General features: G+C 38.4%; 1 protein-coding gene and 1 long non-coding RNA gene across 5 annotated transcripts in view; one reads left to right on the forward strand and one right to left on the reverse strand.

Annotated features, from left to right (window-relative positions):
- Positions 1-15,325, forward strand: part of TAF1B (TATA-box binding protein associated factor, RNA polymerase I subunit B) — a 66,682-nt gene that overhangs the window by 13,858 nt on the left and 37,499 nt on the right. Inside the window, exons 6-8 of one of the 2 annotated variants that reach the window (XM_038560752.1) lie at positions 888-1,041; positions 7,105-7,261; positions 13,485-13,584. In XM_038560752.1, coding sequence (XP_038416680.1) covers positions 888-1,041; positions 7,105-7,261; positions 13,485-13,584 — 411 coding nt within the window. Of the gene's footprint in view, positions 1-887; positions 1,042-7,104; positions 7,262-13,484; positions 13,585-15,325 lie in introns of those variants that run through there. The other variant, XM_038560753.1, reaches the window with a different exon arrangement.
- Positions 4,494-9,338, reverse strand: LOC111090481. 3 transcript variants are annotated; one of them, XR_005372054.1, is made up of 6 exons: positions 9,278-9,338; positions 8,347-8,453; positions 6,893-7,151; positions 6,457-6,561; positions 5,499-5,592; positions 4,494-4,544 (listed from the first exon to the last, which is right to left on the reverse strand). It is a non-coding gene; the product is annotated as an uncharacterized LOC111090481 (long non-coding RNA). The 3 variants fall into 3 exon arrangements; XR_005372052.1 differs by having other exon boundaries at positions 4,495-4,544; positions 5,496-5,592; XR_005372053.1 differs by lacking the exon at positions 4,494-4,544 and adding an exon at positions 4,746-4,921.

The raw sequence follows: 15,325 nt of genomic DNA on the forward strand, positions 1-15,325 counted from the left end.
ATGTGGCTGATAACATGGCTTTTTGACTGTGATCAATTTCCCCAAAGTAATGTCAGCTAATGAGGCCTTTGGGTAGCCAGCCATCTGGCTTTCTTAGGGACACTCTGACCACCATTTCAACAGTATATGTGTAAAAAATTAAACAGTGCTATCAAATAGTATATCCTTGTCAATTAAGTGTTATAAATAGTAAAGTACCAGATGAGTTCAGGGAATCGAGAACTCATTGAAGAAGAGTTGGTTAGAAAGCATGATAGAGTAAATAAGAAATTGAAGAGAAAGAGAAGAAAAGATAACCCAGGTAGGAGAAATGGAATTAGCAAAGATCAAAGTGAAAATTCCCAGGTAAGCTCAGTGAAGAGAAGCCAGCATTGTGCAGGAGTCATTATTGATGTTTTTATTGGTGTAGCTAGTAGGGCTATAGGAGAGATGTTAGAGGAGAAGGAATCCTGATGTGTCTGCTGGCAGCCTGTTTCCTTGCTCACCTTTATCTGTAGCCTTTCGCCAGGAGCAGCCAGGGAGCACATTGCAGAGCTAAAGATCCTTTGGTTTTAGGAACTTGGTAAATGGTTGCAGTTTTCTAGAATAGTTTACTCTGTGGTGTTTCAGATGGGCAGGACTTGGTTAAGCTCATGGAAATTAACTGCATTTTAAATTCCTATGTAATAAGCGGGACACCTGGGTGGCTCAGTGATTGAGCGGCTGCCTTCAGCTCAGGGCATGATCTCGGAGTTCTGGGATCGAGTCCCACATCGGGCTCCCTTCATGGAGCCTGCTTCTCCCGCTCTGCGTATGTCTCTGCCCTTCTCTCTCTCTCATGAATAAATAAATAAAATCTTAAAAAAAATTCTTATGTAATAATTTTATGTATGTTATTTTACAAATAGGTATTAGAAGATAACCCAAGTCATTCAGACTGGGATAGTGAGCCTGACTTGCTGAGTGACTTTAGCTGCCCTTCTTTTGTTGAAAGTGGAACAGACTCTAAGCCTGATGGCCACACTCAGAAGCCTTTCCCCATCAGCAGAACATCACAATCAGGTAAAAATGAGAATCAGACTACCTAGAATTTTAAAGCTAGTAATATGTCCTAAAAATAATTTAGTCTAATCTTTTCATATTCCAAGGAAAGGAACTTGGCCTAGCAAGAAAGAATGATTTGCTAAATAATATGGCTAGGAGAAAGGTAAAATAAATGAAACCTTAGTGGAATTTTTAAAAAGGTACATTGTTTCCACACGAGTATTTTTGTATGATTTTTAAGGAGATTTAACAATATGTGGATCCAGAGAGAAAGAAGCTAGCTCAACAAAGATCACATATGTGTGGGCTCAGAATTTTCAAAGAAAAGTTGCAATAGAGAGATGGTAGATCTTAGCCATATGGTCAGATAGGTAAGAATCAAAGATGATATGCCCAATTTCTAAGCATAGGCTGCAGTAAAACTTATTATATCATATGTATGTGTGTGAATTTTACTTTCTGATTTAATTCCATAATTCTAAATAAAAAAGAAGTATGCTTAAGGTAACAGAGACCTTCTTAAAGGATATATTCGTGATTTTTATTGTTTCCAGATTACTTTTTTTTTTTTTTTTCCAAGCAACATGGTAGAAAACAGACCTCAAAGAACAGACCAAGTTCTTATTATAGATTACTAGAATCTTGATGTGTGCTGACAGGGTTCTTTGGGAAATAGCTTCCAAACTGGTGTTAGGGATTGTGGGTAACTAGATTGTGCGGTTATATAAAATTTTCAACAAAACCTTTCTTGTATGGACTACTGCTTTGCAAGCCTCTTGCCCTCCAGAGTAAAAATTCCTTTTATCAGTATATCCGCATTACTTGCTGGATTGCACAGTGACACAGATATCAGATAAGTTACTTTCTGTGTCCAAAGAAGTAAAGAAGTTAGGATCATAGAGTAATTGAGCAGCAGTGAATCTCTGGTTTCTAGCTCCATGCTTTCAGACAAGCCTGAACTAAAACTGTCCCAGATGACTAGGACTCTCAAATCATCCAAGCCTTTTAGAGCACCATGGTTGTTTACCTATGTTAAGAGTTTTTGTTTGTGTGTTTGTTTTTTAGTAAATGATGATCCTTACAGCTTTGTTTTAGTTTTTACGTTTAAAGTAACTGCAAATATAACCCTTATTTTAAAACTATAAAATACAAATATTCACAAAGAAAAAATCTCCAGTGTACCATCTGAAAATAACCACTTTCCTGTGGTAGATCATTCCAGAAAATTTTTTATTCATGTGTTTATAGGGAGAGAGGGAAAGAGTTTTATTGTTTATTTTTACAAAAAATGTGAACTATTTCTTCATTCTTTACATTTTCTAATCAGAATTTTACATGGATATAATTCAAAAAGACTTTTACAAAGTCTGTTATGAAAATATTATTTTCATTGTTTCATGTTTAATATTATGTTTCATTGTTTCATTATTCCCCTAAATGTGCTTTTCCCGAGAGGGATTCATTTTCTGCTCTTCTGCAATTTCCATAGCTTCTAATACTATATCTTGATTTCTGCTTTGGGAAATTAGCTATTAAATTACCATTATTGAAGATGAAGTCTTGGCTCTTTCACACATTCCTCACCGCCCCTGTCCCCATGTAGTCATCAGCAGACAATTGTGCATTTCTCTTTCTCTATCTTCACAATATAATTATAATTTTTTACTAGTCCAGTATTTAGTGTGAGCCATATAGCTTATGATGACACTTTCTGTACATCTTTTTGTTTTCCCACATTTGGTAATTGCCTCATTATTTGTTTAGTTTTCTATTTGCTTGTTACTAATCTATAATTTATTACTAGTGTATTTCCACATGCCCTCCCATTTCTGAAAATCTCTCAATTTCTTAGATATTCTACCAATTTCATCTTCTGGAAGAAGTCTTTGTGGAACTTCTGACTTACTCTAATCTACAATGATATATCTCTAAACCTATGACCCAGCTATCTTTGGTATCTCTTCACCAACATCCTGAAGATTCTCTTACTCCTCTTTTGTTAAATTCCTTATTTCCTTGATCGTATTTCATCTTTCCTGGTTTGCTTTCTCATTTATGTGGCGCATCTTTTCTTTTTTTACTGAGGATATTGATAAAGCTATTGATTATGTTCCCCCGACTTGATTCTTTTGGCCATTGCTTTTTGAATTAGAGGGTTTCTTCAAATGTTTAGGATCCTAATATGACTAGTCTTCTTAAAAATGGAGACTAAAAAATTGAGTGAAAGCCTTGTACCCATGCTGAGTTTTGTCAGTTGTGCTGTGCATGATCTAGCTGGATTATTTTCTTAACAAGCTTCCAGCATTATCATCTTTAAATCTTTTCCCCCTGAGCTGATAGGATTTTCAAGAGAAATCTCTTTGAGTCATCTGTTTGGAGTGTGTAATCCTGGCTGTTCTAGGAACTGGGTGGGTAGAAGGCCTCAGGGGAGTGTAGAGGGTGGGGGTTTTCTCTGTACTCAATATGTACACTTTCACTTAATCTTCCTGTTTTTAATAATATACCCTATGCTTAATTGTGTATATGACTGACATGCCCTATTCCAGAGACCCTTTGTTTTACTGTCTCCAGAGGAGAAACTTCCAATTAGGAAGGGGCAGGCAGACATTTGCTACATAGAGTTGGGGTAGGAGTCTGAGTGTCTGACTGCTTCTCAATCAGACTTTTGGGCGATCTTTCTGGTGTTAGACCTATTTTCACCCAATTTCCAGGGTTTAACCAATTTGAGAGCTTTCTTTAGCAGTCCCCAGGGAAAAATTGTTATTTTATGGTTTTCCCTTCTTCTGGCTTTGAACCAGCTTTCTTGACACTGCTAAGGCAGTAATCACCTCCACGTAAGCTTTCTAGCTTTTAAATTTTTATTACTATTGTCTCCTTTTCTGTGTTGTTTGTTCTTGAGTTTATATATAATTGTAGGGAGACAGAGCAGAGGCTACTATGTGTTTTCAATCTGCCATCTTAACTGAAAGCCTCTACAAGTTGTTGTATATATATGTATATCTATGTGTATACTTTAACATAATATTTTATTGAAATTTGTATTCTTATAATTCTTTTAAAACTATCCTCCTCAAACTTTAAATTCCCTTGGAATCAACTGGAATCCTTCTTAGACCACAGATAGATAGGCTCAATAATTTGCATCTCTGATAAGTTCTCAGGTCATGCTAATACACCTGGTCTAGGGACTATACTCTTGAGAACACCGACTTAAACATTGAGTGAATTGATATTAGTATTCCATTGCATAGAGTTATTTAATTAAATTTCTATTCACTTTGGTTGTTTTAAATTTGTTTCATATTATAAACAGTACTGCTACAACATGCCTTGACTTTGAATCTTTGCATGTTTTAAAAACCATTTCAGGGATCCCTGGGTGGCGCAGCGGTTTGGCGCCTGCCTTTGGCCCAGGGCGCGATCCTGGAGATCCGGGATCGAATCCCACATCAGGCTCCCGGTGCATGGAGCCTGCTTCTCCCTCTGCCTGTGTCTCTGCCTCTCTCTCTCTCACTGTGTGCCTATCATAAATAAATAAATAAAAATTAAAAAAAAAAAAAAAAAAAAACATTTCACTAGGGTGAAAATCTTGAACTGCTAGCCTGTTTGTCATCAAATATTTATTGGGTTCCTCCTTTGTGCTAGCCTGTTCTAGGCACTGGAGACATAGTGGTGGGCAAGGTTGTCTGCCTTCAAGGGACTTAGATTGTAGTGGGAGGTGCTAGACAGTAAATGCACACATTTATTCAAAAGTTCAATTATTGGGATGCCTGGGTGGCTCAGTGGTTGAGCATCTGCCTTTGGCTCAGGGGATGATCCTGGGGTCTCAGAGTCGAGTCCCACATTTGGCTTCCTGCATGGAGCCTGCTTCTCCTTCTGCCTAGGTCTCTGCCTCTCTCTGTGTCTCGAATGAATGAATGAATGAATAAATAAGTAAATCTTTAAAAAAAAAAAGGTTCAGTTAATGATAAATGCTATGAAGAAAGGATTTGTAGGATTTGGAAAAAGGGATTTTGAGAAATAATTTAGAGAGTTGTCCAAGAAAGCATGGGGTCTCTTACTTGGGGTCATTCTTAGTCCTGCTTGCTACTTACCCTACTTCTGGCTTTAAATACCAGCTGTATCCTGACAACTCAGAAATTTCTATCTCTAGGTTCTCTTCTGAACTACAGATTTTTTTTTAACTACAGATTTTTATATTCAGCTGCCTACTTACCATTTCGATTTGTATAGTTAATAGGACATTATACTTAACACGTGCAGTTCTGAATCTTGATTTCTTCCATCAACTCTGCTCTTTTACTATCTTCCTTGTCTCGTAAATAGCATTTCCATTCTCCCTATTGCTCAGGCCTAAACTCTCAGAATCACATTTTCTACTCCTCTTTTTCTCTCCTACTTCACATTCAATCCACCAGCAAATTCTTCTGACCCTGCCTTCAAAATATGTCCAGATTCCAACCACTTCTCACCACCTGCAGTGCTACCACTCCAGTCCAAGTGCTTGTCATCGCTGTCCTGGATGGTGGTGGTCTATATCCACTCTTGCCCTCCTATGGCTCCATTCTCCTAAAGCAGCCAGAGAGAGCTTTTTAAAAACACAAATGAGATCAGGTTGTTCCCCTTTTTTAAAACTCTCCAGAAACTCCTTATAATATCCAGAATAAAATCCAAAGTACAAAAGATGACCTCCTACAAAGCCCTGTGTAATATAGTTCTTTCTTTCTTGCTTTCTTTCTTTCTCTTTCTTTCATTTAGAGGAGAGGGAGAGAGGCAGAGGGAGAGAGAGAATCTTAAACAGGTTCCACGCCCAGCACAGAGCCTTATGCAGGGCTCAGTCTCACAACCCTGAGATCATGACCTGAACTGAAATCAAGAGTCAGATGCTAAAAAAAAAAAAAAAAAAAAAAAAAAAAAGGAATCAGATGCTTACCCGACTGAGCCACCCAGGCGCCCTCTTACATCATTTCCTACTACTTTCCTTTCACCCAGGATGCTTTCACCACATTGGCTTTCTTGCTGTTCCCCCCCCACCCCCCGCTCGTTTTTTTTTAAGAGATTTTATTTAGAGAAAATGCAAGTGGGGGAGGGGCAGGAGGAGAGGGAGAGAATCGTAAGCAGACTTTGTGCTGAGCTCGGAGCCCTATGTAGGCTGGACCCTACAACCCTGAGACCATGACCAGGGCCGAAACCAAGAGTCGGTCACTCAACCAACTGAGCCACCCACATGTCCCCTTGTTTCTTTAAGTTCATTCCTGCTAATGAACTTGGTGTTCTTCCTGAGATTCTCAAGACTTACTCTGAATTCATTTAGGTCTCTGCTCAGATTCCATCTTCTCCAAGGGCTTCACTGACCACCCATATAAAGTATCACCTATATCCTCTTCCCATCACTTCGTATGCCCCTATATTACTATTCTGTGTAGCACTTACCACTGTCTTTCAGTTGTAATTTTTTCCTGTTGAGTGACCATCTCTCATTACTAGAATGGAAGTTCCAAGGGACACAAGATGCTGTTCCCTGTCATTTCCCCAGACCTAGAACGGTGGTACAAAGAATGAGATGAGTGTTGAATGAATGAGGGAGGAAAAATAATGGTCCTATGGTTAAGGTGCCTGGAGGATGAGAGTGAGATGAGGTGCTGCCCTAGCTAGTGTTTTGGAGAGTATTTCAGAGCTTTAGAGGGACATGTGGCTTGGGGCCTGGATCAAGAGCAGTTACATACTTTTTGTTTTGCTTTAATTGTTTATTCTTTTATTTGAAGAATTGTTCCTATTCATTGTAAAAAATTCAAGCAGGTCACATCCCTCTTTAGAATCTCAGCTCATACCACCACTTATCCCACTCCCATAAAGAACCAGCAATTACCTTTTTGGTCAGTTTCCTCTAAGCTGTCATTGTTCTTTATTGCCAAATTGTTCTTTGTTAAAGATTGTATCAATTATAACTTGATTTTAAGATATTGAAAATGCCTCTTTGGATTTTTTTTTCTTGTTGTTGTTGTTGTTCTTCTTTTGTTGTTCAAACAGTTACTTTACTTTTTAAGTTAAAAAAACAAACAACTCCATTTATCCCCTAAGAAACAGCATCCATCTGTTCTGGATCTCTTGATGGAGTTACATATTCGCTACAAAAGGAGAAAGGAATCGTGAAGATGACGGTGCCAAGGACACTTGCTTTTTGCTATCTGTCATTACTGTGGCAAAGAGAGACAATTACTCTTTCAGATCTTTTGCGGTAAGCTTGACCTCTCGTATGATGATGTCTTTGCTGATTATCTGTGTGAACCAGGGGACAACCTTTGGATATCTTGAATTTTACAAGGAGGCTTAAATTGAGGAAGAGACAGGAAAGATTGGGTAGCTGAATTCTAGATCTAAAATATAATCCTCCTCTGGCTGGTAATTCATCTCCTTGGTTTCTTTATTTATATAGTGAAATAATGGTATTTACCTTACACAAGTAGTTGGAAAATTAATTATGCAATATGAGTAAAATGATCTATGAAAAGTGACACTTAAGTACCTGAGTGGTAGTATTAATTATTTTGCATTTCTAAGAAAGAGCTGAATATTGGCAAATGGTTGTTAGTAGCTCCATAGCAGCTTATGTTGGTATTGGTAAGAGCTAGAATATAGGTTGTCGGTGTTTGTAAGGTAAACTAAAAACAAAACTATTAGAAAAACCCGTTAGTGAATGGTCAATATTTACATTTTTTCAGGATAATTTATAGCGTTTTATAGTTAATGAGTAAATAGGGCATTGTGTATAAGACTTTCCCATTAAATAGAAGATGTGCCAAAATCATAGTATGTTCATGTTTCCCTTGTTTTATATGTATTCTAAATATTAACATTTGGGTTTAATCGATGTCTAGAGGGATTTTAAGAGCACAGATTTAGAACCAGACTCCTGGGTTTGAATCCTGACTATGCCATTTATATGTGACCTTAAGTAAATTATTTAATTTCTCTTTGACTCTGTGTCATCCTTGGTGAAATGGAGCTGATAATAACATCTACTTCACAGAGTTGTAACTACTTCCAGTAATACTACTGCATGAAAAGCACTCAGGACAGTGCCTAGCACATAATAAGAACTCAATGCTAGTTATTGTTTTGTTTTCATCATCATCATCATCATCATCATCATCATCATCAGTACTAGGCCTTTTGATTAAATAAAATGCCTCCAGTAAATGATGATAGTGCCTTTGAATTTGGCCACATCAACCAAATAACAAGGCTTTTCTCAGAGGTGATTGCCCTGCATACAGATAGTACATGATTCAGTGAATTTTACTATTAAGTTAAAAACCTCACCTTGTTCTATATGCCTTCATTGGGTGATCTCATCTTCTCCCAAGGCTTTAATTACCATCTATATGATGATGACGACGCCCAAATTTATATCTGCAGCCCGGACTTGTCTAGTGAGAGTCAGACCCATATATTCATACATACAACTGCCTGTTGGACACTATTAGGTGTCTTTATGGTATCACAAAATCAGTATGACAAAAAGAGGTTCATCTTTCATCATTTTTCTCCTCAACCCAACTCCTTCTCCAGTGTTTTCTTTCCTCATAAATATCACACACTCCATTTCTTCCTATCCAGAAACCTAAGATTCATCCCTGACTCTTCCCTCTCTCCACATCTATAGTCAGTCATATCCTGTCAATTATACTTCCAAAACAACGCTTGAAACAATTTTTCTCCCCATCCCCTCCATATCTTCTCCTGCATTACTTAGCAACCTCCCAAGTGGGCCCTGTGCTTCAGTCTTGTGCCATTCCTGTCCGTTTTCCTTTCCATAGCCCAGGGGTCTTAGAGAAACTGATCAAATCATGTCGCTAGAGCTGGGTAAAGGGGCTGTCCAACTACCCAGGGCAATCTATAAGGGAGTAACAAGATTCCTAGAGACCTGACAAGATGGAGAAAATAATATTCACCCATAATTATTCTTTTTTTTTTTTTTTTTTTTTTATTTTTATTTTTTTTTACCCATAATTATTCTTAAAGAGAATATTAGATGTGGTTGGAAAGATGGGAGTAAGATCCTACACATTTGTCTGTCTCCCTCTCTGTTGCCCTTCCTCCCTCTTTCCTGCTCTCCCTTAAAGGAGAATTCTGAAGAGCCTTCATAGAGATTGGATCTAGTTAGCTGGAGGGCTTTTATTTTGCTCTGTTGGACATACAAATTTGGGAACCGAGCCTTAGTATTTGGAGCAACAGGAAAGGGGACTGTTACCACTGATCCTCTTTCTGTTTTTCTCAGAGAAAGAGCTCCCAAGTCATAGGTTCTGATTGTGATTCCCTGACTAGCAGCATCAGCATCACCTGGCAACTTATGAGGGATGAAAATTCTAACCAAATTTAACCCATTCTGATCTTCTGAATCAGAAAATCTGGGGGTAGGGCCTGGCAATCTCTGTTTTAATAAGCCAGCCAACCGATTCTTTTTTTTTTTTTTTCTTTTTTCTTTTTTTTCAGCTAGCGGATTCTTATGGATGCTGAAGTTTGAGAACCACTGCCAAACTTGGAAAAAAGTATTTAAAAAACATTGATGTGAGGGAAATACATTATTATCCTGGCCCCAGTACTTATTATATATCTTATACATCCAGCGTGTCTCTCTCCAGTTTAAATTCCTTTGCTGCATCCATAGTCCTTAGGATTAATTCATAACTCTTAAACTTTAATCAACCCTGTCTGGGGCGCCTAGGTGGCTCAATCAGTTGAGCATCTGATTCTTGATTTCGGCTCAGGGTTGTGGGATCAAGCCCCAAGTTAGGTTCTACATTCAGTGGGGAGTCTGCTTGGGATTCTCTCTCCCCCTCTCTGCCCTTCACCCTGCCCGTTCATTCTCTTTCTCTCTCTTTCAAATAAATACGTCTTTAAAAAAAAAATAAAGAACCCTACCTACTTAGTGGTAAAAACAATAATAAATAAAAATAGTCAATATGTATTCATTCCACAAATATTTATTGAACCACCTACTAGGTACAGGTATTGTTCTAGAGTCTAGATCCTTGAATCACAGTTGCAAACCATATAGAACAAATTCTTACTCTCATGAAGTTCAGGACTAGAGGAAACAGATGAGCATTTAAATGAATAAAAAATGATCAAACAGTGAAGTGTTAATGTAGAAGATTGAAATCAGATGATGGCTACTTTAGACTGGTCATTAGGGAAGGCCTCACTGAGAAGTACTTTGAATGGGAGTTGACCCAGCAGGTGAGTGAGTATCAGCAGTACTAGCACTCCAAGTGGTGGTGGCGGTGGCGGCGGCGGCGGCGGCAGTGGCAGTGGTGGCAGGGGGTGTGGTAGGCAGTTGCTAGCATCAAGTCCTAAAGTGAGATCCAGGTCTGTGATCAAGGAGCAGAGGAGGCTTGATAGGAATAAGAATTTGAAGAAGCAGTAGGAAGGTGAGGACAGAGAGCTAATAAGCAGGGGCTAGGCACAGGTCTTTGTGAGCCAGGCTGAGTTTGGATTTTTTTTTTCATTGAGATATAATTCATGTCCAGTAAAATTCACCCTTTTAAATGTGCCATTCACTGGTTTTCAGGATACTTACAAGTTGTGCAACCGTCACCTCTATTTCCAGATCATCACTCCAGAAGGAAACCCCCATTAGGAATTTGGCTTTTGAGTGTGATAGAAGATTTTAGCAAGGGAGGCAGCTATGAGGCAAATGGATTCTAGGTAGGCAGGAGTGAAAGCAGAGAGACCAGGTGGTCTTTTGCTGTATTTCAAGCAAGAGATAGTGGTCTGGAGGAGGATGGTGGCAATAGAAATGGAACAAGCTGAGTGGGCTCTGGGTATGTTTTGCAGGTAGACACAACCTAACTGCAGGGCAGTGCTGCTTAAATTATTTGTGATGAAGAACCAATCTGGGGACACCTGGGTGGCTCAGCGGTTAAGCATCTGCCTTCAGCTCAGGGCATGATCCTAGAGTCCCGGGATTGAGTTCAGCATCAGGCTCCCTGCATGGAGCCTGCTTCTCCCTCTGCCTGTGTCTCTGCCTCTCTCTCTCTCTCTCTGTGTCTCATGAATAAATAAATAAAATCTTTTTTTTTTTTAAAGAACCAATTTGTTAAATTTCCAGTCTATCACAGATTAAAACTTTTGAAAAATGCAACAAAATTATAAAATGAGACTCTTTTTTTCGGGGGGACATGGCCAGGAAGGGCATATGGGATACTTTAGTCTCTGTCAACTTCCTGGGTTGATTCAGAGACTCATCTGATACTATTAACAAAATTAAAATTCAGAGCTTTTATTCAGTAGCTATTCTTTGGAAAAGTATATATATTTCTAAAAGGAAATTTTTGGAAAACCCACCAAACTTGGAAAGAGGTTACAAGCAGCACTATTAGAAATGGTGAAAGTTGTTAAAACTCCAGATGCCCAAGACTGCTGTGTGTGGATGTCTCTGCTCCCCCTCTGCTCCTGCAGCACTGTGCCTGTGCCTCTGTGGGCCACTGCCTGTTTTGCTAGGGCCATGGTGGGGACTCTTCATGTTCTATTGACTCTGAACTAACCCCTAACACAGGGCAAGCATATGTATATTGTCACACCGGAGCAGTGACTACAAAAATTGTAAATCTGTTAACATTGTGGAATACTACATAGTTATAAAAATGATAAGCATGCAATATATCCTATATATAAAATAATATTAAACCAAGAATGTAGTTCCAAAATAATATGAATACTGATCACTATGCACAAATACTTTCATGTAAATGAAAGAAATGAATGAAAACCTAGGTGAGGATGGTTTTCCCTGTAGGACTGTTCTAAAGAAGCATGCTTTATCATTAAACTTCATAAAACACCATTTTTATATAATATTTACTTTAATTCTCAACTTTCAGTAGACTAAAAAGTTAAAGAAGTCACATTTTTAAAAAAATAAATTTATTTTTTATTGGTGTTCAATTTGCCAACATATAGAATAACACCCAGTGCTCATCCTGTCAAGTGCCCACCTCAGTGCCCGTCACCCAGTCACTCCCACCCCCCGCCCAACTCCCCGTCCACCACCCCTAGTTCTTTTCCCAGAGTTAGGAGTCTTTCATGTTCTGTCTCTCTGATATTTCCCACTTATTTTTTCTCCTTTTCCCTTTATTCCCTTTCACTATTTTTTATATTCCCCAAATGAATGAGACCATATAATGTTTGTCCTTCTCTGATTGAGGAAGTCACATTTTTAATTTGAAATTAAAGCTGAAGCAATGTTATTCTTTCACACACAGAAAGCCAGAAGCTAGATGTCAGTTTAGCTTGAACAAGAACAAAATTTTTTATTATTAAAGATTTATTTGTTTGTTTATTATCTCTTCTGGAAAACGCTGGAAAGATACAGAGCGTGAGCGAGTTGGGGGGTAGAGAGGCAGATTCCCTGCTGAGCAGGGAGCCCAACACGGGGCTCGATCCCAGCCCCTCTGGGATCATGACCTGAGCTGAAGGCAGATGCTCAAGTGACTGAGATGTCCAGGCACCCCAACAAGAAAGAGTTTAATGCAAAACATTTGTATATTAACTTATTCCTGTCTTTATCTTATTTTCCTTAACCATTTTCATATTTTAAAAATCTAATAGATACATATATATGGCCTAGATTGCAGTACCACCATTCTTCACTCCATGTTCTTCCCTATTTTATTTTTCTCCTTACCATTTTTTCTTAAGAGACTATAGATTTCATCCATTTGTTTTGTTATCTTCCTTCATGAGAACATACACTCCTTGGGAACAAGAATATTTTCCTGTTTTGTTCACTGCTGTGTGCCCACAGCTTCAAGTAGTGCTGAGTTTTAGTACTTAATAAATTTCTGTTGACTTAATGAATGAATTGTAAATAAATATGTACTTATATATATGTGTTATTTTCTTCAAACTCAATAATTTACTCAAAATATTTGATTAATTGCTGTGTACTGGATGTTGGGATGGAGTGATAAACAAATGAGCAAGGTCCTTTCCCTTAAATATCTCTGAGGGCAAGCATCTACTGTCTACTATGATAGGTACTGAGGACAGGCAGGTAGACAAGGGAGGTTTTCCAACAAGGAAAATGGATCAAGGAGGGTCTCCCCAAGGAAGTGATTTAGAAGAGTAGATGCCAATCATGTGAGGGGAGCCAGAGATAGAAGGATGCTGTGTTGCAAGCTTGGTGGTGAATTCACAAAAAAGAATACATACTTTGTAGAGATATTTCATCTAGTTAGTTAGAAACTTAAGATACCATTAGATAATTGGCTAAATGTTTTCTCCACACATGGGTACAGAGAATAATAGATCTTTTCAGATTTATCATCCTTAAAAACATGGCAGATGGAACATTTTTAACTGGTTCTCACCTGATCTTTGAAACACATCCTCAGCTTTTATCCCACTTTGCTAAGTCAGTGCATATCTCTTATTAACACTTTTTTTTTTAAATGCAGATTTGTTGAAGAGGGCCATATTCCTTACATACATGCTTTCCAGCGTTTTCCAGAAGAGATGAAATTATATGGGCGTGACAAAGGAATCTTTGCCATAGAGGCAAGTTATTATTTCTTTTTTACTTTGTACTCACTAATAAGACACAAAAATAATATAGTATAATTTCTATTTCTTGACTTATTATTTGGTGTTAGAAGTTTTAGAAAATGGCATCTAGTTTTTGTTCTGTGTATATGTAGAACATTAATTATAATTTAATGAGGAGTGGAATTATTATTTTTTATTTTCCTCATGTGGTCTCTTCTAATCCTTTCGGTTGTCCTGAACATGTAGCTATGGTGTGAGGTGCGAGCACTGTCAATAGGTGTTTGGGTGAGATTAAACTTTAGAAGTTTTCTTTCTTTTTCTTTTTTTTAAGATTTATTTATTTATTTATTCATGAGAGACACGAGAGAGAGAGGCATAGACACAGGCAGAGGGAGAAGCAGGTCCCACACAGGAAGCCCTATGTGGGACTTGATCCCTGGACTCCAGGATCACGCCCTGGGCCAAAGGCAGGCACTAAACCGCTGAGCCACCCAGAGATCCCTAGAAGTTTTCTATAGAGACATTTAGGTAATTTCAAAAATTTTTTTTAAAGATTTTATTTATTTATTCATGAGAGACACACAGAGAGAGAGAGGCAGAGACACAGGTAGAGGGAGAAGCAGGCCCCGTGCAAGGAGCCCGACGTGGGACTCGATCCCGGGTCTCCAGGATCATGCCCTGGACTGAAGGCGGCGCTAAACCGCTGAGCCACCAGGGCTGCCCCATAATTTCAAATTTTTTAAAAAAGCTTTTTGTTATTTGCATACTATGTTGCTTTTGAGAAAAGAGAAGAAAGTTATTCTTTTGTTTCAAGAGGTACTATTTTAATAAGTTGTTTACTTGTTGGTCTTTTTCTAGATCTGTTTTCAGAGGTCTCCAGTGGAAGGACTTCTGTCCTTTAATTATGAGTCTTTATCACTATTTATAGTGCTCAAAGATTATCTTCTCTTTGTTCTTCATCCGAAGCTTTTCAGTATCTTAAATATTGACATTAAATATTACCATTTGGCCACTTAAGGAATTATTATTATTATTATTTTTTATGATAGTCACAGAGAGAGAGAGGCAGAGACACAGGCAGAGGGAGAAGCAGGCTCCATGCACCGGGAGCCCGACGTGGGATCCGATCCCGGGTCTCCAGGATCGCGCCCTGGGCCAAAGGCAGGCGCCAAACCGCTGCACCACCCAGGGATCCCAAGGAATTATTTTTTTATAGGCTTTCCTAACCTTCACAGCCTTCTGTTGTTTGTAGTTTAATTCAAGAGACATTTGTGATCCTTACTAAACCTCTGCATAATCGTGGTTCACTGTCATCTCAGTTTTACACATGAGCAAACACTTCAGGAAGACAGAATGAATGCCAAGGCCATATGGTTGGTGGTCCCAGACTTGGGACTGTAGTACTTGCAGCTTTTTGCTCCTGTATCATCTTTGGCTGTTTGCCTGCCATTCTGCCCTTCTTTATACACTGGTTCTTCTAAACCCTTAAGTAGGTGCTATGAAAATATAATTATATAAAATACTAATTTTGAAGCATTGAGCCAGAAGTTATGGATGATTGGAAATGCAGATAAACAAGCTTGCAACATTCTGTAACATTTTACATCTGCATTGAATTTAGAGTATTGATCACTACGAATGATTTGTAGGGAACATTAGAATTTTAAACTAGAAATGGCTCCACTGTCAGAACAACTCATGCAGGAGCAGTTCTATGGATTTAGAGAGAGAAAGCAAGTTTGGAGGTGGGTTC

The sequence above is a fragment of the Canis lupus genome, chromosome 17, assembly GCF_011100685.1.
Source record: "Canis lupus familiaris isolate Mischka breed German Shepherd chromosome 17, alternate assembly UU_Cfam_GSD_1.0, whole genome shotgun sequence".
NCBI classification, from domain to species: domain Eukaryota; kingdom Metazoa; phylum Chordata; class Mammalia; order Carnivora; family Canidae; genus Canis; species Canis lupus.